Raw genomic sequence first — 21,670 nt, forward strand, 5'->3', positions numbered from 1 at the left:
CTCTGCTTTGCCCTGCACTGTATACACTCAAACACACATATTTTAATGTTCCTACTGACATGGGGTCGAGGTAGGCCGAGGGTTCGTCCAGCAGCAGGATGCGGGCCTGGCTGAGGATGGAGCGAGCGAGACACATCAGCTGTTTGTGACCGTTGCTCAGCACGTTGCCTCCGTCCTCCAGCTGGAAGTCCAGTTTGTCCGGGAACTGCTCGATCACCGACTTCAGACCCACCTGACGACACAGAAGAGGTTACTTTTTAGCTCGCTCTGCTGATTATCGCTGTGGCTTATCATTTCATATTAGGTCATTTTCATCCACAAATGTGTTTCTATGAACTTCACTTGCAGGACAGTGTCTCCTCTGCTGTCTCTGCTGCTTATTTTTTTAATAAACTGACTCTGACACTGCAGAACATGGCTGCACGCTACTCTGAAACATCTTATTTTCATACATTTCTTCTGCTGAAATAATCATAACAATTGAAATGCATATAAAATAATCAGATGACACAAGATGAAAGCTATCAAAATTATAATATTATACAGAACTTCCTTTAATTTCTCTGTTTTCCTTCTGTATTGGTACCAGGAGAGGCAGGAAACTGCAGCTAATTCACCCTAAATCAAATGCCATTACATCTATGAGATTGATAATATAACATGTGTCTGGTAGAATAAAAGTATCAGTGAAGGCTAAAATCACGGCAGCACAGCAGAGAAAAGGTGAAGTGGAGTCTCACCTCCTCAGCAACCCTCCACAGCTCTTCATCGCTGTAACGTCCGTGTGGATCCAGGTTCATCCGGAAAGTGCCGGTCAAAATAAAAACTCTCTGTTCAACACAGGACAGAAGGAACATTTCAATAGACTTCACATGATAAGTCTAATACACATAGTAACAACCATTTGGATTCTTCAATGAAATTATATTTATTTTAATTATATGTTGAAGAACTACTTTTAAATAATGTTAAAAACTAAGAAAAAAGTAAGAACTTTATAATAAAAGAAGAGGCAATCTCATCTGCAAATAGTGACAGTCTTAAAGTAAGCTACTCAAACAAGCGACTGAAAGCAATCTATGGCTGCTTTAGTTTATTATAATGTTGTATTTCAGCATGTTTTTTTATCTGCACAAGTACTTTGTAACCATGTTGTACAAATATAGATCATTATCATCATCATCATTATTATTTAGAGGTGTAATAGTATGGAAACCACATGGGACTGACAGCTGTAATAAGGACTGTGCATGTTTTAAATCACATTCATTATTTAGGCAAATATTTTCATTTTCATATATTTATTTTTTTGACATAAATGTGTCTTTTCATAAATAAAAACTATACAAACTACAGAATAGTCCAGTCACACCCAACATGATGAAGGACTTAACTGTAGAAACATTTTCCTGATGATGGCACAGTAATAACTGTCTAATTTTTAAAAAATAACAAAAACTAGGATATGGGAATTACTTGTTTAAGATTGAACTCTCTTAACAGTAAAGTCTTATCAGCTGCTAAAATGTTTTAATACTTTCTGTTTTTCCTTTCTTCACTGGACTGGTTATACCACTCAATTTGAACATTATTCGTAGTATGTTGCAACAAAAAGCATCTCAGCAGTCATAGACGTACCTGAGGCACCACTCCGAAGGCTTTCCTCCACGTGTGCAGGGAGACGGAGCTCCATGAAACACCGTCGATGGAGATTTCTCCATCAGTGGAGGCGAGACGCAGCAGAGCGGACAACAGCGTGCTCTTCCCTGAACCCGTCCTTCCCAGAAGACCGATCTAAACACACACAACCAGAAGACACACAGACACAGACACAGACACAGACAGACAGACAGACAGACAGACAGACAGACAGACAGACAGACAGACAGACAGACAGACAGACAGACAGACAGACAGACAGACAGACAGACAGACAGACACACACACACACAGACACAGAAGACACACATTTTAGTCAGCAATTCCCACCTCATCAATCAGTAGCATCAGTTTAAGCTTCGTGTCATCCTCCCGGATCAAATTGACCCTGTCTGTTTTGACTGTTCCTTCTTTCCTTCCTCCCTTCCTTCTTCAGTCTGTACTTCCTCCATCCCCCTTTCTTCCCTCCTTCCTTTCTTTCCTCCCTTCCTTCTTTCCTCCCTACCTCCTTCTCTCTTTTTTTCATGTCCTTCTTTTCTACCTTCCTCCCTCTCTTCTTTCTTTCATGTCCTTCTTTTCTACCTTCCTCCCTCTCTTCTTTCCTTCCTTCCTCCCTTCCTCCCTCCTTTCCTTCCTTCTTTCCTCACTTCCTTCCTCCCTTCAATCTGTACTTCCTCCATCCCCCTTTCTTCTCTCTTTCTTTTCTGTCCTTCTTTCCTACCTTCCTACCTTCCTCCCTTTCTTCTTTCCTTCCTTCCTCTTTTCCTTTCTCCCTCCCTCCCTCCCTTCCCACCTCCTTCCTTCTTTCCTCCCTCCTTTCCTTCCTTCCTTCCCTCCTTTCCTTCCTTCTTCCTCCCTTCCTTCCATCCCTCCTCCCTTCCTTCCTTGACTTGAGGACAAACAGGTTAAACAGGAGGGTTAAACAAAAGCTCATTCAGTTTTCTGGATATTATATGTATATGTGGTTCTGTTGTGAGCAATTATGTATGTATGTATGTATGTATGTATGTATGTATGTATGTATGTATGTATGTATGTATGTATGTATGTATGTATGTTGATATGCATCGATATAATCATGATTACATACAATATATATACACTCGATACACATATAATGTATGCAGCACATACTGAACTGCTGTTTTTTTAGCTATTTAAGAGTCTAAAAGCTCTCCATTGTTCTGCAGGCTGGTGGCGACGATTAGCTCGTTTATCAGCAGGCCACACAGCAGCTAATGGGACGAGGGTAAAGTGCTAACACTTACTGAGCTCTGCCGTCCTCCAGGATTCATTATGAGTAAGTACAATTACTGCCAGAAGCAAAGAGAAAGAGATAGAGACTTGTTCTCTCTGTCTCCACTGAAAGCTATTTGAACACTACTGACTAAGTTCCTCTGCTCTAATTTAACAGAATAAGACATTTAAAGCCCAGATGAAAGGGAGAGATTATGGCTTTGAGCATATGTATAAGTTTAAACAAAGAACAAACAGGTCTTTATCAGCAGTTATTGATTTCCCTGTTCTGGTTTTAATATTATCCTTCATATTATCATTCTATCAGGTCATATTTATATTATTCTATACAGCTGCACTTCTCTCAGGGTCTTGCTTATTTGTCATTAGTGGATTATTTTGTCTGTATTGCTGTGTGTGTGTCTGTGTTTTGTCCTTGTTTACATCTTGACCCCAGACAGAAGTGACATTTTGTTCAACTGTAATGAACAATAACATATACTTGATACTTGATACTTAAAAAACACACATAAACACACACTGGACCTGTCCAAAATTGAGCAGTTCTTGGGAATCTATCTTTAACCCTCCTGTTGTCCTTGAGTCAAGGAAGGAAGGAAGGAAAGGAGGGAGGAACGAAGGAAGGAAGGAGGAAGGAAGGAAGGAAGGAAGGAAGGATGGAGGAAAGAAGGAAGGTAGGAGGGAGGGAGGGAGGGAGGGAGGAAAGAAGGAAGGAGGGAGGGAAGCAAGGAGAAAGGAAAAGAGGAAGGGAGGAAGGAAGGAAAGAAGGACAGAAGAAGGAAGGAAGGAAGGAAGGAAGGAAGGGTAAAAACTATGCCCATTTATTGCTTTGTTTGGGGTGACTCGGAGAAATACACACACACACACACACACACACACACACACACACTTGTTAGCTAGTATTTCACCCAGCTTTTACCCCTCAGTAACATTGCAATGATCATTTTCCTGCAGCGCAGCAGTTTAATTAGCCAATCACACAAATCACCCACGGACTCACACTCTGTCCTCCGTCCACATTGAAGGAGATGTCGCTGAGGATGGAGCGTCCGGCCTCGGTGTATTTGACTGTGAGACCCTGGACGTTCATCTGGCCGCGGTTTGGCCAGCAGTCTCGTGCGTGAGGGTTGTCGATGACAAGGTCCGGGCCTCCTTTACCACTGCCGGGTTTCCCTGGCATCAGCTCCTCTGATGGCAGGTCGATGAATTTGAACACCCGATCTACTGAACGCATCTGGTAGAGAGGAAGAGAGGGAGAGGGAGAGAGGGAGAGAGAGACAGAGACAGAGGGAGAGAGAGAGAGAGAGAGAGAGAGAGAGAGAGAGAGAGAGAGAGCGCGAGAGAGAGAGGTTTACATACTGTTTATATGTGTATATCAAATGGGTATCTCTAGGTCTAAGAAGTGAAGCTGATGCGGAAGTGACTTAAAGCTGCGTTCTCCCTAATGGCCAGCAGGGGGCAACTCCACTGGCTCCAAAAACAAGTCGGATTATATGGAAGTCTATGAGAAAATTAGACCATTTTTCACTTGATTTATTCCCTCAGTAAACATATTCTCCTGATGAGTTTATGGTGTCAATTACTAGTTTCAAGTCTTCTTCAATACAGCATGATGTTCATTTTGGAAATTATGATCCCATTTAGAGTAAACTAGACAATAAAGCAGGGTATTTAGAGCATGGCTACATAGTAAAGGTGTAGTTGTTGTTATATTGGTGTGTTTTCAGTTCATTAAAGTTGACATTTTGGTCATCATCTAAAATTTTAAAAAAAAAGTCTGATTCAGTGTTTGGTTGTATCAAAAGATCCTCTCATGAGTTGCATGTTCAGTAAGTTGGAGCGATGTACTTGTGCTTGAGAAGATATGAGTGTAAGTGTTATTCACAGAGACTCACAACATAATAATGAGCTCTTTTCTCTCTCATGTTAGAATATCAGTCACACTGTGAAGATCAGCGTCAACTCCCCCAAACACACACCAGCACTACTACGCTATGCGCCTGTGTGTGTGTGTGTGTGTGTGTGTACAGTATGAGAGAGTTTATGTGACCGTACTGAACAAAACGTCCTGCGCTGTGATAACTTCTGTCAGTCCCACAAACCAAAAAATGTGTCAGAAATCAGCCACTGACACGAGAAACACTGATTCATAAGAGTCTCAAACATTCTTCAACAGCAGTGATAGCTTTTCCTCCTTCCTTGACCTGAGGACAACAGAAGGGTTCATGTGTTTTGACTATTTGCATGTGTGTACTTCAGTAGCTGCATTTTGACCTCTCAGGGCCACCGTAACATTGAGACGTGACAAACATTTACTGTTGTTTTACGTCATTATAAACTGACTATTAATTTTTTTAGCTCTGTGAAAAATGCTGATTACAAGTTCCCAAACACTTTGCAGACAAAATAATTCATCCAAAGCTGATTATTGATTATTAACTGATTAAATTACTGATTACCAGTCGATAAAAAACTAATTGTTAGTTGCAGTTATGGTTGAATTAAAAAGGATTTTGGAAGTTATGAGAAAATAAATCTGAAAAATAGAAGAAAGTCTAAAATCTCAGCTGTTCCAGAAGAGCGGCTCCTTGGTCAACAAGCAGGTTTGAGGATTTGTTCAGTTCAGAGTTTTGTGTGTAGAATAAAAAAAAAGAAAAAGAAAGAAACTCATACACGCTCAGCAAAAACCTCCTCTAATGTGCGTGTGTTTGAGACACTCTTGACTGGCCACTGGCGATGTGGTATTTTAATGCAAGTCAGATCTTACTACTGTGATGCAAATGATGAGGGCTGTGTGTGTGTGTGTGTGTGTGTGTGTGTGTGTGTGTGTGTGTGTGTGTGTGTGTGTGTGTGTGTGTGTGTGTGTGTACATACCAGTCCGTCTACCGTGATGCTGGTGATGACGGCCCATTGGAACGTACCCAGGATGAGCATAGCTAGGGCCACAATGATACCAACCTCGCCTGGTTTGTCCTCTGTAGGGGGGAAACACACACACACACAAACACACACGTGCAATCATCAGTATTGTCCGACCAACTCTTGCTTTCTCAGATGTCAGAGCAGCACTCAGGTATTGCAGCTCTGCCATTGGCTCCATTGGAAACTAATGAGCTGTTAAATGACTCTTTAATGTGCTCTCAACATAAACACGCAGGCAATGACGCAACTACATGTGGTTTTGTGTGTGTGTGTGCGCGCACTTGTGTTTCCCATTCATTTAATTAACACACACACACACACACACACACACACACACACACACACACACACACACACACACACACACACACACACACACACACACACACACACACACTTCCTTTAGTACGTGACATTTTATCCAGTGGCATTCCTAAACTTGATCAGTTTTCATAGACAGACTGTTCTGTTATGATCCTGTTATCGGACTCTACACACTGTAACACACAGATAAGACTGAAGCTTCTTTCACTTGACGGGACTAGTGGAAATAAAAGATGTTTACTGACAAAATGAGCATATCTGTAGACGTTGATAAGGTTCTCGATCAATATCCATGACATACAATTTGTTTACCACCTGTTTTTGTCCTTCCTAGTGCTCCTAATTCAAGATGTTCCTTACTCACATTTTCAGCTATACTACTACTACACACACTTCATACTCAAGCCAAAGAAAACAAATGATAAAGCAGAATTAGTATGACTATTCTCATATCTTATTTCATATTGTGCTTGCTTTAGTAATTACTGTAACATAGGCCGCTGTCACCTGTTGGATTTAGATACAAATGGAGACGAAATGTGACACTGCTCTGCTACAAATGATAACATGCTGCACCAAACCAGCACACATTCCTGAGCGAGCAGTATTAACATAGATATCAGCCACAACATGACATTACGTTGCTCCTGTGTGTAGTAGTATAACTGATAGCAATGCCAAAGCAAAACAAGAGGTGCTGTTTATTTATATTTGGTCTCATGTGGGTGCTCAAGCTTTTCAGTGTGCATGTGTCTTATACTTCATCTTCATGTCTTATTTTAATTGTTTGCACGGCTGCTTATGTTGCTAAAAGGCACTGATGAAAGTTTGCATTGTTCTAATGGTGCTCAGAAAGCTATTAATCCATATCTCATCTCCAATAACCAGCACACGTCCAATCACAAGCCAATGGTTAGACTTAAAACTATCATGTAGGTTTCATCTATCAATGTTACTGATCACAGCTCACACATGGAGCTTTTCCACTACACAGTTCCAGCATGACTCAACTCATTTTTTTCTACTTTTCCACTAGTGATACTACCTGGTACCTGGTACTTTTTTAGTCCCTGCTCTGCCGAGGTTCCAAGCGAGCCGAGCCGATACTAAATGTGACGTCAACATACTGCCGGCCACTAATTGGTCAGAAGAGTTGTCGCTGGAAGAGACAAATTCTTTCCTTCCTTCCATCCCTCCGTCTGACCTTTTCTTTCCTCCTTCTCTCTTTCCTCCCTCCTTCTTTCCTTCCTTCTCTCGTTCTTTCCTTCCTCTCTTACCTCCCTTCCTTCTTTCCTTTCTCCATCCCCTTTCTTCCTTCCTCCTTCCCTCCTTCTTTCCCTCCCCCTACCTTCCTCCCTTCCTTCTTTCCTCTGTCCTTCTTTCCTTCCTCCCTTCCTCTTTTCCTTTCTCCCTCCTTCCTTCCTTCCTTCCTCCCTCCCTCCTTTCCTTCCTTCCTTCCTTCCTCCCTCCCTTTCTTGACCCGAGGACAACAGGAGGGTTAAGTACCTGCTCTGCTGAGGTTCCAAGTGAGCCGAGCCGATACTAAATGTGACGTCATCAGACTGCCGGCCACTGATTGGTCAGAAGAGTTGTCGCTGGAAGAGTCATGAGCCGTCCCACACAAGAATCAAACCCGCCATTTTTAAATACCAACAACAGCGTTACAGCCATACGCCTCAATGTTCTTGCTTTGTGTGTGAGAGAAAGCCACATACAGCAGCAAGTACACCATCGCCTCCATGTCCTCCATTGTTTATGTGTTTGTGTCGCGTATAAAACGAAGTCACGGCACACAGTATCGCTGAGCCGTTGCTATGACGACCCCGCCCATGTTGAGTAGGTACATTTTTGTAATGGGAAAGGTCGTTCCTGGAACCGTGTCGAGCCGAGTCGTGCCAAGTAGTGCTGGAACTGTGTAGTGGAAAAGTGCCAATAGTTTTCTCAACTTAAAAGGACCAGTGTGTAGAATTTAGTGCCATCTAGTGGTGAGGTTGTAATTGCATCCAACTGAATACCCCCCCCTCCCTCCCACTTTCTTTGCAAGTGTGTAGGAGAACCAACAGTGGCTGCAAAACTCATGAAACATCTCTAGAGCCAGTGTTTGGTTTGTCTGGGACCGGCTCCCTATTGTACTGTAGATATAAAGAGCTCATTCTAAGGTAATGAAAACACAATGATTCTTATTTTCAGGTGATTAAACACTCATTTTAGTGAAGGTAGGGCTATGGAATCCATTATAAAAGCCAATAACCACAAAAATCTACAAATACATTCACCCCAAGAATGCTGTAAAGTATGCTACATCACCCAAGACCATCCCATCACTCACGGTTGGTTCCCACGGCGATGAAGGCAGCGGCAGTGAAGAACAAGACGAAGATCATGTCGCAGCGGAAGAGGAACCATCGCAGAGCAGACAGGTAGTGGAACCAGGTGGCCGTGTGAGTGTTTAAAGCCTTGTGGAAGAGCGTCTCGAAGTAAGTCTGACGGCCAAACGCTCGAATTGTCCACAAACCCTTCAGTGAGATGATGAGGTGGGAGAAGATTGGGCTACGAGCTGCAAGAGAGGAAACGGGACACATAAAAAAAAAGACAATAATATTTGAATATATACAGATAAAAGGTTGTGTACTTTATAAGATATTTTGATACTGTTGATCATATCAATAATATCGCCCTCATTGTTTGAAAGGCCACCTCGGGTCAGACTGAAGAAAGAGAAAGTAGAATATCTGGTTAGGGACAACCTTCCTTCCTTCCTCCGTCCTTCCTTCCCTCCTTTTCTCTTTCTTTCCTTCCTCTCTTTCCTCCATCCCCCTTTCTTCCTTCCTTCCTTCCTTCCTCCCTCCCTCCCTCCTTCTTTCCCTCCCCCTCCCTTCCCCCCTTCCTCCCTTCCTTCTTTCCTCTGTCCTTCTTTCCTTCCTTAATCCCTTCCTCTTTTCCTTTCTCCCTCCCTCCCTCTTTTCTTCCTTCCGCCCTTCCTTTCCTGCTTCCTTCCTTCCGTCCTTCCTTCCTTTCCTGCTTCCCTCCTCCCTTCCTTCCCCCTCCCTCCTTTCCTTCCTTCCTTCCTCCCCCCTCCCTCCTTTCCTTCCTTCCTTCCTCCCCCCTCCCTCCTTTCCTTCCTTCCTTCCTCCCCCCTCCCTCCTTTCCTTCATTCCTTCCTCCCTCCCTTCCTCCCTTCCTTCCTTGACCCGAGGACAACAGGAGGGTTAAGTACCTCCTCAGCTGAGGTTCCAAGCGAGCCGAACCGATCAACCCCTCAGACTAACACTGGCTTATTTACAGCATCAGTGGCCAGTGGGAAATGTCTAAACTAATAAATCAAATGATTATCTGGGTTTTTTTTTACATTTTAAAATGCAATGTGCCTGCGGTTTAATTTCAATTTTCTAGCAGTTTATGGATTGTAGCAGACTACTGACATTACACCATGTCCTCCATGGTTTATGTCGCGTATGAAACGAAGTCATGGCAGTTTCGCAGAGCCGTGCTATGACGACCTCGCCCACTTTGAGTAGGTACTTCTTTGTAATGGAAAAGTTTTCTGGAACCATAACGAGCGGAGTCGAGCCGAGTAATGCTAGAACTGTATAGTGGAAAAGCGCCATTATTCTTCACAAATGACAACTAAAGTTAAACTTGACTTTGTGTTTTTAGATTGGCAAACAGGTGAAACGCTCATCTGCAGTGTGTGTTTATAGTGAAACCGGCAAAATGGGTCATACACTGAATGTGGAAGAGGGGAGAACAAACACAAACAACACAGGAATGAGACTGAAAAACAATTTTGTCATCTGAGGACTTTGATTAAATCTTTTAGAAGTTATATTTGTCTTCACCTCTTCAGCTGAGCTTTAACAAAAATGAGTATTGTTTCGTAACATGCTACAAAAAACAAAAAGCATTATTAACAACATTCTTTTCAGTGGCTAGAACACATCATTTCCACTGCAGTGTGTCTGACAGTGCTTGTGGCATCAGAGAGAGCGACACCAGGATGGGGCTGGAGGAAATCCCAGCTCAGCTCATCTCTCTGACCCTGACGTGCTCTCGGCAGCTCTGGAAAGAGCCAGCTGTCATCACTAAAACACACATTCAGTGACAGAACTGAGGGCGGAGCACGGAAGTACAAAAAACACAAACTGGCATTTTCGTCAAGTACAGTAACCTCTTTTCTCACCCTTTGACTGTACAGTGATTTTCTGGACCGTCACACTGCAACGTTTAAACTGAGATATAAACCAAAGGAGCATTTTTTAGATAGATTTACTGCACTACAATGTTCAGAATTATTTTTATTGTTGTAAATCTTTATATTCTGTAGGTATAAAGTATTTTTATATACTCAAGTCCCCATGGAAAATTACTTCTTGATGTCAATTTTTACATTAATTACATTCAACTTTTGCAGGAACAAGAGCTAGGTGTCATCAAAAGGTGATGACTGCACACACACACAGTCAACAGTACTCACTGGAAATGATACTGAAAAAATAGTTCCTATGAAAACTGTTGACAGTGTGAGTTGTCAATTATCCACTGAAACAAACACATTGTTTCTAGAAAGATGTTGCCACTGAGTCTGTTTTTAGGATGCAATTTTTCAACACTTACAACTATAAACGAGCCCATTTTTGCATCCATTGTACGGGGATGGATGAGGAAATCTAAGAGATGAACATCTTCAAACTGCATGACACTAAAAGAAAGGTAATGGATATGTTTTTTTCTCTATTTTGAAGTGAACTGACCCTTTAATGTCAAAAAATAATATTAAACTGGAACTAAAAGAAGTCCCGGGTTCATTATTATTGTCATGACTAAGCATAAATAAGGAATCAAGCATTAAAAAAAAAAAAAAAACACATTTTAGAGTAACAAAATTTAGCAACTGATTCTGTTTTTTGAACCAAAGCAGCTTCTGTGCCACTTTTCTCGTTGATTTTAGCCGACTGTTTCTGCAAAACACCAATTATTACAAGACTCACCACTTTAGGGAGTAGGTTTAGTGCTGTAGTGAAAGAACTGTCATTCAAATGTAAAGTCACAGCCTAATTCCCACAACAGTACTTAATGAAATTGTCTGCTACCAAGCCTTCACAATAACGCTGGCCTCAGCAGTTCATAAAATGTTATTCTCTCCTCATTCTGAACATCATTACACCCATTCAAGCTCCACTTCCTGTTCTACAAAAGCACCTAATGACAGATTTACAGCCCCAAATCTTTACCGATGTTAAGAGGAGCTCAAAGAAACAAAAACAATAACCTTGTGTTTAAAACCTTCTAGGGATACTAAATGCCCTGCCCTCGACTCACATCCTTTATCAGTTCCCTTCCCTCTGAGGCAACCCGTCCGTCCTCCCCTCCAGCTCTTTTCCTTTTTCATGTTTTTGTTCTCTAGCGTAACCTCTGACCCCTTGGCCTTGAGCCATCCACCCCTCTCTGGCTGCAGACGGGCGGTCGCGATGACTGTCTACCCGACGAGTCTCGCTTCCTCTGTTAGGTTCGATTGGTTTTCCTATCATAGGGTCTGTTCTAAACCTCATACTTTCCTACTACTCGTACTAACTCTGACGTCATTTGAAGTATGTAGTGTGTTTCAGCTGCGTAGTATGTGATTTAGAGTATGTGAGAAGTTCCCGGATGGTTTACTAGATTCTCCAGAAATGCAGAGTATGCATCAAGAGCTGACTACTCACACTCACATTACCCAAGATGCAACATAACTTCTGAAAAAAACTCAAAATACAAATGTCACAGATTACCAGTTAGCTACAGTGAGGGTATGTTCGCTTTCTGTTGTCAAAATAAAAGCACCAATTCTATAGTTACAGTTTTCTTAATAATAAAAGGAAACGGGTGTTTTATTTTGTGAAAATGACAGGAAGTGCGTTACTCGCTACGGCTAACTCCGAATTCTCAGGAACAAAACTTTAAACAGGTGTTATTTGGACAAATTAGCGTCACATTGTGGTTCTAAAGGACTACTTTACTTTCTTCCTAAAAAGGTTAGAAATGTGGATAAAGTGGTATATTTACAGAGTTAGAGCTAAAATGAAATCAGCTTCAGCCTGATGATTTCAGCTCGGGTAAGAACCAAATGCATTGTGGGTTATCGTGTAGTTTACTACAGTGTAAACGGTCTGCTTACTATCTGGTCGTGTAGTGTGTAGTGTGTAGGATGGAAGTATGTAGTACGTAGTATAGAAGTATGTAGTATGTAGTATGTAGTATGTAGTATGCTGTTTTGAACACAGCCATGTTTTCTATTTTACTGAATCGTCACCATTTTCGTCATTATGCTCTTGCCTCTTTCTTCCCTGCTTGTTCTTGTCCTTTTAAACTCATGATGTCATGAATTAAAGAGAAATAACAATGCAAAACTTAATTCATTTTAATCTGTAAACTCAGCCTACAACAGATTTTACTTTGTACATTTCCTTTGGATTTATAGACTGCATATGTATATTTTCCCTTTGTTTGAGTGGTTAAGTCTCTTCATAGGGACGGAGAGGAGACATTACACCACATAGAAGCTGTCAGAAATATAGATCTGTGCAGCTGAATACTTACATACGTTAGACATCTCTGATTCTAACCATGCTAATTGAACCTTTCCCAGTTTGAATAAAGGCCAAAATGCCCCAGAAGCTTAAAACCCTGTACTGGCTAACGTACAAGATGTCAACCACCAAGCTCTCACCTTCAGCCTCAAGTAGTTTGAGTTGCTGTCCAGTTCGGAGAAAGTACTTCCTGAGGATCACAAAGATGACACCCAACGGGATGGCAGCGATGAAGATATACGGCCGGATGATGGACACGGTGAAGATGGCACCCGAGACAATCAATGTCAACTGGTGTGAGGAAGAAAGAAAGAAAGAAAGAAAGAAAGAAAGATCAGACGTGAGGTAAACAGCAGCAAATAGTTGAGAGTGTAAATTCAGTCCTCACTAAATAGGTGGGGTTCAAAATAAATCTGACAAAACTCACACAGTATTAAAAGTAAGATCAAACATCCAAACCAGTATTTGGAGAGGTGAGGCATAAGACACCCATACTATTAAAAATGATCAGTTCACAGTGTTTCTTGTCTTTTTAAAAACAATATTCAGGTGCTAATATGAACATTTAAACAGGTTTTGCTCGGTATAGCTATTACTCCTGATCATACTAGGGATCCCTTCCTAAATGCCTTTAACCATCCTATTGTCCTCGAGTCAAGGAAGGAAGGGAGGAAGAAGGAAGGAAAGGAGAGAGGAAGGAAGGGAAGAAGGAAAGGAAAGGAAAAACGGAAGGAAGGAGGGAGGGAGGAAAGAAGGAAGGAGGGAGTGAGGGAGGGAGAAAGGAAGGAAGGAAGGAATGAAAGAAGGACAGAGGAAAGGAGGAAGGGAGAAAGGTAGGGGGGAAGAAAGAAAGAAGGAGGAAGGGAGGAAGGAAAGGAAGGAAGGAGGGAAAGAAAGAAGGACAGAGGGAAGGAAGAAAGGGGGATGGAGGAAGGAAAGAAGGAAGGGAGGAAAGAGAGGAAGGAAAGAAGGAAGGGAGGGAGGAAGGAAAGAAGGAAGGGAGGAAGGAAAAAGGGAAGGAAGGAAGGAAGGAAGGAAGGAAGGAAGGAAGGAACAGTCAAAACAGACCGGGTCAATTTTACCCGGAAGGACGACACAAAGGTTAAAAAGGTCAAATCTACAGTCCTCATTTAGTGCTAAAAGATATTCAGAAGTTTATCTGAAGCTAACATGAAGCTTCAGCTGTCCAAATTAATAAAATCATACGGACAAATCAAATATTAAAGCCTTTTTATAACTAAATTCCCTCTTTTTGTTACCATCCTTCTAATAAAGCCTCATAATAGCTACAACACTGTGTGATACATATATGGGTTAAATACCTGTATGAGGTCAAACAGCACCAGAGGCAGCATGTCATCTATAGTGGCCATGTCCTTGGTGAATCTGTTCATGATACGGCCTGGAAGAAAATAAAGAGAGCATTTGCGGAAAATTCCAGTAATGTTGTGAATGACTTAGTTCAGTGACATTTCAAGATCAAGATCAAGATCTTTATTTGCCTTTTGTGCTTGCACACATAGGAACTCTTGTGCGGTTGTTTGTTCAGAGAGTCAAGTCAAGTTAAAAAGACACACAAGGAGGACACATACATCTATAAAACATCTATAAACTTCTCTAGAAATAAAAAGAAAGTGCATAAAACTTTCCTTCTTCCCTCCCTCCCTCCCTCCTTCCTTCCTCCCTCCTTTCCTTCCTTCCTTCCTCCCTCCCTCCTTTCCTTCCTTCTTTCCTCCCTCCCTCCCTCCTTTCCTTCCTTCCTTCCTCCCTCCTTCCTTCCCTCCTCCCTCCTTTCCTTCCTTCCTCCCTCCTCCTTTCTTTCCCTCATCCTCCTTTCTTTCCTCCCTCCTTCCTTCCCTCCTCCCTCCTGTCTTACCCCCTCCCTCCTTTCCTTCCTTCCTCCTTTCCTTCCTTCCCTCCTTCCTTCCTTCATGCATAAGGGAAAGTGAGAGCACTTTAAATTGCACAAGTATATTGCACAGGCCCAGGAGACAATATAATATAATATAACATAACATGAGGTAGGTCATTTTGTTCATTTTGTTTTGGCCAAGAGTCTCACTGTGGCAGGGAAGAAGCGTGTTCTGTGTGGTGATGCTGTCCGCTCGTCTGTGTCTGAGGTTGTATGTGCATCTTTTTGTGTTTGAGCAGGGAGTGAGCTGGATGTAATGTCTCTCTGCTCTGCTTTTTGACAGTGCTGTGTGTAAATTGTGTCCATGGAGGGGAGTTGCGTTCTGATAATCCTCTCTGCAGTCTTTATGACTCTTTGCAGAGCCTTCCCATACCAGACAGTGATGCCTGTGGTGAGGATGCTCTCTATCAGTCCTTTGTAGACCTCGGTGAGAGGGGGCGACAGTGCAGACCAGCTTTTCTGAGCAGCCTGATAGAAAAGCTGGTCTGCACTGTTGCCCTCTCACCCAGGACATTTAACAGATGTGGTGCTTAACCCTCCTGTCGTCCTCCCGGGTCAAATTGACCCCATCTCTTCTTTCCTTCCTTCCTCCCTCTTTCTTTAATTTTTCCTTCATTCTTCCCCTCCTTCCCTCTTTCTTTGCTCCCTTCTCCTTCCATACTTCCTTGCTTCCTTCCTTCCTTTCTCTCCCTCCTTTCTTCCTTCCTTCCTCCTTCCCTCTCTCCTTACTCCTTTCAATCCTTCCTTCCTTCTTCCTTTCCTTCGTCCCTTCCTTCTCTCCTTACTTCCTTACTTCCTTGCTTGCTTCCTTCCTTCCTTCTCTCCTTACTTCGTCCCTTCCTTCTCTCCTTACTTCCTTACTTCCTTGCTTCCTTCCTTCCTCCTTTCCTTCCTCCTTTCCTTCCTCCCTTCCTTCTCTCCTTACTTCCTTCCTTCCTCCTTTCCTTCCTCCCTTCCTTCTCTCCTTCCTTCTCTCCTTCCTTCTCTCCTTCCTTCCTCCTGTCCTTCCTTGACCCGAGGACAACAGGAGGGTTAAGAGATGCCACAACATGCATGATAACTGTATTTTTTCACACCGAAAGTTCTGAAAAACATCGATAAAGTAAAAAACAGCTAAAGCACCTGTCTTCATCGTGTTGAGCACAGCCATCGGGGCCCGAAGCACAGAACTCAGCATCTGTTCGTGCAGTCTTTTGGACACAGTGAGTAACGTGTGCACTAATGGGAGACCCCTGAAGAAACCCAAAGCCAATACGCTCTCTGATGTGGCCACATAGATGTAGATGATGTAGTAAGCGCTGGTCGGCGTGACGATGACGGCTAAGTGAACTGGGGGTGACGAAGCGTTGGGGTGCTGCTCGTCGATGTAGTTGGGTGAATTGGGGTTTTTACCGTCCCTCCAGATCTCACTGATAGAGCAGAGAGAGAGATTCAGAATGAATCAGAATGAAAAGCAGGCTGAAGTATGACTGTTTGCAGATGTACACATAAATGCGTTTAAATATATGATTTTTAAAATGTTGAACTGCTCATCTATAAAGAATCTGCAACTTAGAACAACATTAAAGGACTGATCGTCAAAGCAATTATATATTATGAATTTTCAAGACATCTGAAACTGTTTAAACATATATTTAACATACTTTATAACATATGTTCATTTAAAATATATTGTATTGTTCAAGAGATATTTGCAGAAGAGAAAAAAAACATGCATCATTTTAATAAATAAGCATCCTCACTAAACATCCTCAAGATGCTTAAGAATGATTTAACCAACAAATACTTAATGATCTAATTATTAAGTGTTTCAGTTACTGCATAATGTAATATTTCAAGCTGCTTTAGTGACTGATTTAAGGACAGACTGGATCAAAGCAACTAATGTTTCCTGCTGTTTTAGTTTTTAGTCACATTATCTCAAGGAACATGAAACATGACACTTACTCAGTTATGAGGAAAATACCAATGACTGAACCAGCAACCTATTGGTAGAAAAGAAAATAACAGATATATTTATTATTCATTCTTTATTAACCCTCCTGTTGTCCTCGAGTCAAGGAAGGAAGGGAGAAAGAAGGAAGGAAAGGAGGAAGGAAAGGAGGGAGGAAGGGAGGGAGGGAGGGAGGAAAGGAAAGGAAAGGAAAGGAAATGAAAAAAGGAAGGACAGAGGAAAGAAGGAAGGGAGGAAGGTAGGAGGGAGGAAAGAAAGAGAGAATGAGGAAGGGAGGAAGGAAAGGAAGGAAGGAGGGAAGGGGGGTGGAGGAAGGAAAGAAGGAAGAGAGGAAAGAGAGAGGAAGGAAAGAAGGAAGGGAGGAAAGAAAGAGAGAAGGAGGGAGGGAGGGAGGAAGGAAGGAAGGAAGGAAAGGAAAGGAAAAAAGGAAGGACGGAGGAAAGAAGGAAGGGAGGAAGGTAGGAGGGAGGAAAGAAAGAGAGAAGGAGGAAGGGAGGAAGGAAAGGAAGGAAGGAGGGAAGGAAAGAAGGACAGAAGGAAGGAAGAAAGGGGGATGGAGGAAGGAAAGAAGGAAAGAAAGGGAGGGAAGGAGGGAGGGAAGAAACAGTTAAAACAGACAGGGTCAATTTGACCCGGGAGGACGACACAAAGGTTAAAACATAAATCAAAACTTCAATAAACGGTTGTGGTTTTTTTACCTCGATAGCAAAGACAAAGATGATGAACATGAGGACGTAGACTAAGCTCCTGTTGGTGGTGATGTAGCGAAGGTAAGTTCCCCATGAGGTAGTTTCAAAGATGTTGTCACGTTCATCTGCGAAGCATTGCTGCAAAGAAACAGAATTCCTCTTTGAGAAAACACACATGAAATCAGCTTCAGCCTGATGATTTCAGCTCGGGTAGGAACCAAATGCATTGTGGGTAATCGTGTAGTTTACTACAGTGTAAACGGTCTGCTTACTATCTGGTCCTTTAGTGTGTAGTATAGAAGTATGTAGTATGTAGTATGTAGTATAGAAGTATGTAGTATAGAAGTATGTAGTATGTAGTATAGTAGTATGTAGTATGTAGTATGTAGTATAGAAGTATGTAGTATGTAGTATGTAGTATAGAAGTATGTAGTATGTAGTATGTAGTATAGAAGTATGTAGTATGTAGTATAGTAGTATGTAGTATGTAGTATGTAGTATAGAAGTATGTAGTATGTAGTATAGAAGTATGTAGTATGTAGTATGTAGTATGTAGTATAGAAGTATGCAGTATAGAAGTATGTAGTATGTAGTATAGAAGTATGTAGTATGTAGTATGTAGTATAGAAGTATGTAGTATGGAAGTATGTAGTATGTAGTATAGAAGTATGTAGTATAGAAGTATGTAGTATGTAGTATAGAAGTATGTAGTATGGAAGTATGTAGTATGTAGTATAGAAGTATGTAGTATAGAAGTATGTAGTATGTAGTATGTAGTATGCGGTTTCGAACACAGCCCATGTCTAACTAAAGTTTGATTTGAGTCAAGTGCATTTGGGGAATCTGTATCCATCCATGTTCTCTTATGTAAAAAAAAAAAAGTCTAAACATTTTATACTGAAAAGCTCTACCTCCATGTCTTCTTCATCCACTTCCTCGCTGATGTCATACACGCTGTCCGTTGACAGGCGCCGGGCGTAGATGTCCAGCTCAGTCACCAGGTCACACTGCGGAGTGATGGACAGCTTTTTCCTGAAGGAGGACTGCATCTGCTGCTCTCTGCGCTCATGGCTGGTGGCGTTGGTGATGAACGCCAGGACAGATTGGCGCCGCTGCCCGTTGAGATGTTGCAACCCGTGATGGTACAGGTTCCCTCTGGGGAGAACTTCCTCTACTTGATCATCCTCGGGTACGACTGAGAATTTCCTCTCTGACAGTTCTCGAACCCCGTCCTCTATCGTCGTGGACTGGGGATTGTTTGCAGTCTGTTGGGAGTTCCCGATGAAGGAGAACTTGCGTGCGGCTGCGAGGGGGTTGAGTATGAGTGACTGCTTACGTTTTTCTGGATAGCCATCACCTCCAGGATGGCCTTGGGGTCCGGAGACAATTATCGGAGCCGGCGGCTGGCGGAAAGACTGGCGAATGGGATCTGGGCCTCGGAAGCTGGCGGTTTCATCGACGGAGACCCTGCGGAGAGTTTCTGTCAGGATGGAGCCGCGTCGCTCTGCGTTGATGTTGTCGTAAGCTTCCATGCCAAGGAGGAGGGAGCTGAAGTCGGGCCGCTTGGCCTGCAGCTCGGAGAAAGTGCCGTAGAAGTAACAGTCTCCATTGTGCAGCAGGAGGATTTTGTCTGCTCGTTTGAGATGCTCCAACTTGCTGGTGACCACGATCCGAGTCTTGGAGGCCATCAGTTTACACACACATCTGAGTAGTGAGTAAAGAAACACAGCACTTTATTTTTATGTTTTTTGAAACGTATCTGCCTTTGTTTTGTTCTGTTGTATAGTTTTATGATGGGTTGGGATTGATTGTGTATGTATGTATGAATGCAGTAGTAGCATACTCTGTCGAACACCAACTATGCAATCTTCATTCTTGTTTATTTATTGTACTAATGTACTTTGTAGTCACATTCATATTTATTCTTTATCTTTGCACTAAATGTCACCTGATTTATATTGTTTGATGTGCTGTTGTTGTGTTATATGTGCCTTGTAAGGTGACCTTGAGTGCTTTGAAATAATAATAATAATAATAATAATAATAAATAATAAAAACAAATAATAATAATAATAATAATAATAATTAGTAGTATGTCAAAATACAACTGTGTGTATTTTAAGTACAGTGACAATGAAGGCATCTTAACATCTTAACATCAGACGTACATATTTGTTTATTTTTTTTAGAATAGGCCCAAGTGATTTGTAATTTAAAATAAACAAACACGCTGCTGCTGTATGTGTTTACTGTGTTCACTTCACACATTGCCAAAATGGTAATTCAGCAGAATCATGATGAGTAATATTGGCTGCTTCTCACGTTTGACAGACTGCCAAAGTCCACATTTCATCAAAAAGATAATTGCCGATTGCTCAAGTGAAAAAAAAAAACAAAAAACATTTCCTGAGAAAGTTAAAGTGTAATGAAGAAGCCTTAACTCGCTCCAGTCGATCTGAATGTGTCTGAGACAACAAGAGATAACCTTGACCTTAAAAACTGTAGCTCATCCACCCCCCACCTCCCCCACCTCCTCCACCTCCTCCACCTCCTCCACATGAAAGACTCTCTGTTAAGAATACTCACTTCTCAAAGATCTCTTTCTCTGTCACTATGTCCAGGTGGGTGAAGGGTGCATCCAGCAGGTAGAGGTCTGCATCTTTATACACAGCCCTGACGGAGGGAGAAAAAAAAAAAAAGGGAGAATGTGTAAAGAAATCATTACATATAGTACACTGAGAAAAAGAGAACGCCTCAGAGAGGAAGGCTGTATAGGAGAAATGAGGAAGTTGGATCCAATGCAGCTATATATATCAATCCCACTGAATATTAACCATGATGGATAAACCTTAAAACTAATAAGGACACTAAACCCAAATAAATAATGCATGGGAATATGAGAGCGAGGGTGAGAGTGTCTGACTGTTGTAATCAGAGCAGAGATTTAATGGAGTAATAAACGTCCACTGAGACTGTAGACAGCACTAGTCATCACAACAAGAGGCCATAAATCAGATCAGTTAGCGTACGCAGACTGACACACAGATAAGAATAACAGGTGATTGTTATCAGCTGGGTTATGATTATCTATGACGAGAGTTTCTTCACACTGTTGGGAACAATACGGTGACTTGACATCGAATCCCAACTATCTGTAAATCATTTTTTTATGGGCTAACAAGCTATGAAGCCTCTTACCATGAGACTGATAACAGTGATCAATTTATGGTCCTGATGATAAACTGCATTCGTCGTCAGCTGTGAATGCAGGTCTGTTATTTTCCATGAGGAGCTCGCTTCAATCCACACAGCTGACTTTTTTAACCTTAACCTTCATGTCGTCCTCCCGGGTCAAATTGACCCTGTCTGTTTTGACTGTTCCTTCCTTCCTTCCTTCTTTTCCCTGTCTTTCCTTCCTCTCTTTCTTTCCTTTCCTCCTTCCTTCCACCCTGCTACCATCTTTCCTTCCTTCTTTCCTCTGCCCTTCCTTCCTTTCCTACCTCCCTTCCTTCCCTCTTTCTTCCTCCCTTCCATCCATCCTTCCTTCCTTTCATCCTTCAAGCTTTCCTTCCTTCCTTCCTTTCTGTCCTTCCTTCCTTTCTTTCCTTTCCTCCTTCCTTCCTCCCTGCTACCGTCCTTCCTTCCTTTCCTTCCCTCTTTCTTCCTCCCTTCCATCCTTCCTTCCTTCGATCCTTCCTTTCTCTGTCCTTCCTTCATTTCCTTCCTCCCTTACTCCTTTCCTTCTTTCTTCCTCCCTTCCATCCTTCCAGGAGGGTTAAACTCCTTTGTAAACTATTAAAAGGGAGTTCAATTCCCATTTCTCATTGAGTCATAAAATACCACATATCCTAATAAATAAATTGATGATTTCAGCAAAACCACTTTAAACCTCATAGATGCTATATTTATCACTTTCTTAATTTGAGATATGACTCACATCTTTGCTCTTTTTCTAAAATTGCTATTTCCATCATCAATTGTGGAAAAAGACCATAATTAGAATTAACCAGCAGAGGTGGTCTGCATTGACAGATATGAGATGGTGAGTAAGACATGTTGAAAGATGCTCAGGTGTGACAGGAAGTACCTGGCCAGGCCGAGGCGAGCCCTTTGACCGCCGCTGAGGGTCACCCCTCCTTCCATAAGGTGAGTCTTGTCTTTCTCTGGCAGCAAAGCAAAGTCCTGGAGAAGAAGGAGAGAAAGAAACCCGAGGGGGGTCAGTGGGTCAAACGCGTGCATACATAACAGTAGTCACCTTTTAAATAAGTAGAACAACGGCAAGAAAAACAACGTGATGCCAGAGTGAGACATGATGGTAAAAACATTATAATGAGACAATGAGGACATAACCCACTTCACCTATTACATATCAGCCCCTATTTGCTTT

At 42.1% G+C, this 21,670-nt stretch overlaps 1 protein-coding gene across 1 annotated transcript in view; it reads right to left on the reverse strand.

Moving 5' to 3' along the window:
* The window catches only part of cftr (CF transmembrane conductance regulator), a 52,122-nt gene that overhangs the window by 3,808 nt on the left and 26,644 nt on the right, over window positions 1-21,670 (reverse strand). Inside the window, exons 12-24 of the mRNA XM_053318895.1 lie at window positions 21,371-21,465; window positions 19,870-19,956; window positions 18,195-18,987; window positions 17,276-17,421; window positions 15,763-16,049; window positions 14,051-14,130; window positions 12,869-13,019; window positions 8,492-8,719; window positions 5,791-5,891; window positions 3,917-4,150; window positions 1,639-1,794; window positions 741-830; window positions 60-232 (exon numbers count right to left, since the gene is read on the reverse strand). Coding sequence (XP_053174870.1) covers window positions 60-232; window positions 741-830; window positions 1,639-1,794; window positions 3,917-4,150; window positions 5,791-5,891; window positions 8,492-8,719; window positions 12,869-13,019; window positions 14,051-14,130; window positions 15,763-16,049; window positions 17,276-17,421; window positions 18,195-18,987; window positions 19,870-19,956; window positions 21,371-21,465 — 2,621 coding nt within the window. The remainder of the gene's footprint in view (window positions 1-59; window positions 233-740; window positions 831-1,638; window positions 1,795-3,916; window positions 4,151-5,790; window positions 5,892-8,491; window positions 8,720-12,868; window positions 13,020-14,050; window positions 14,131-15,762; window positions 16,050-17,275; window positions 17,422-18,194; window positions 18,988-19,869; window positions 19,957-21,370; window positions 21,466-21,670) is intronic.

Source organism: Scomber japonicus, chromosome 5 (genome assembly GCF_027409825.1).
Source record: "Scomber japonicus isolate fScoJap1 chromosome 5, fScoJap1.pri, whole genome shotgun sequence".
NCBI classification, from domain to species: domain Eukaryota; kingdom Metazoa; phylum Chordata; class Actinopteri; order Scombriformes; family Scombridae; genus Scomber; species Scomber japonicus.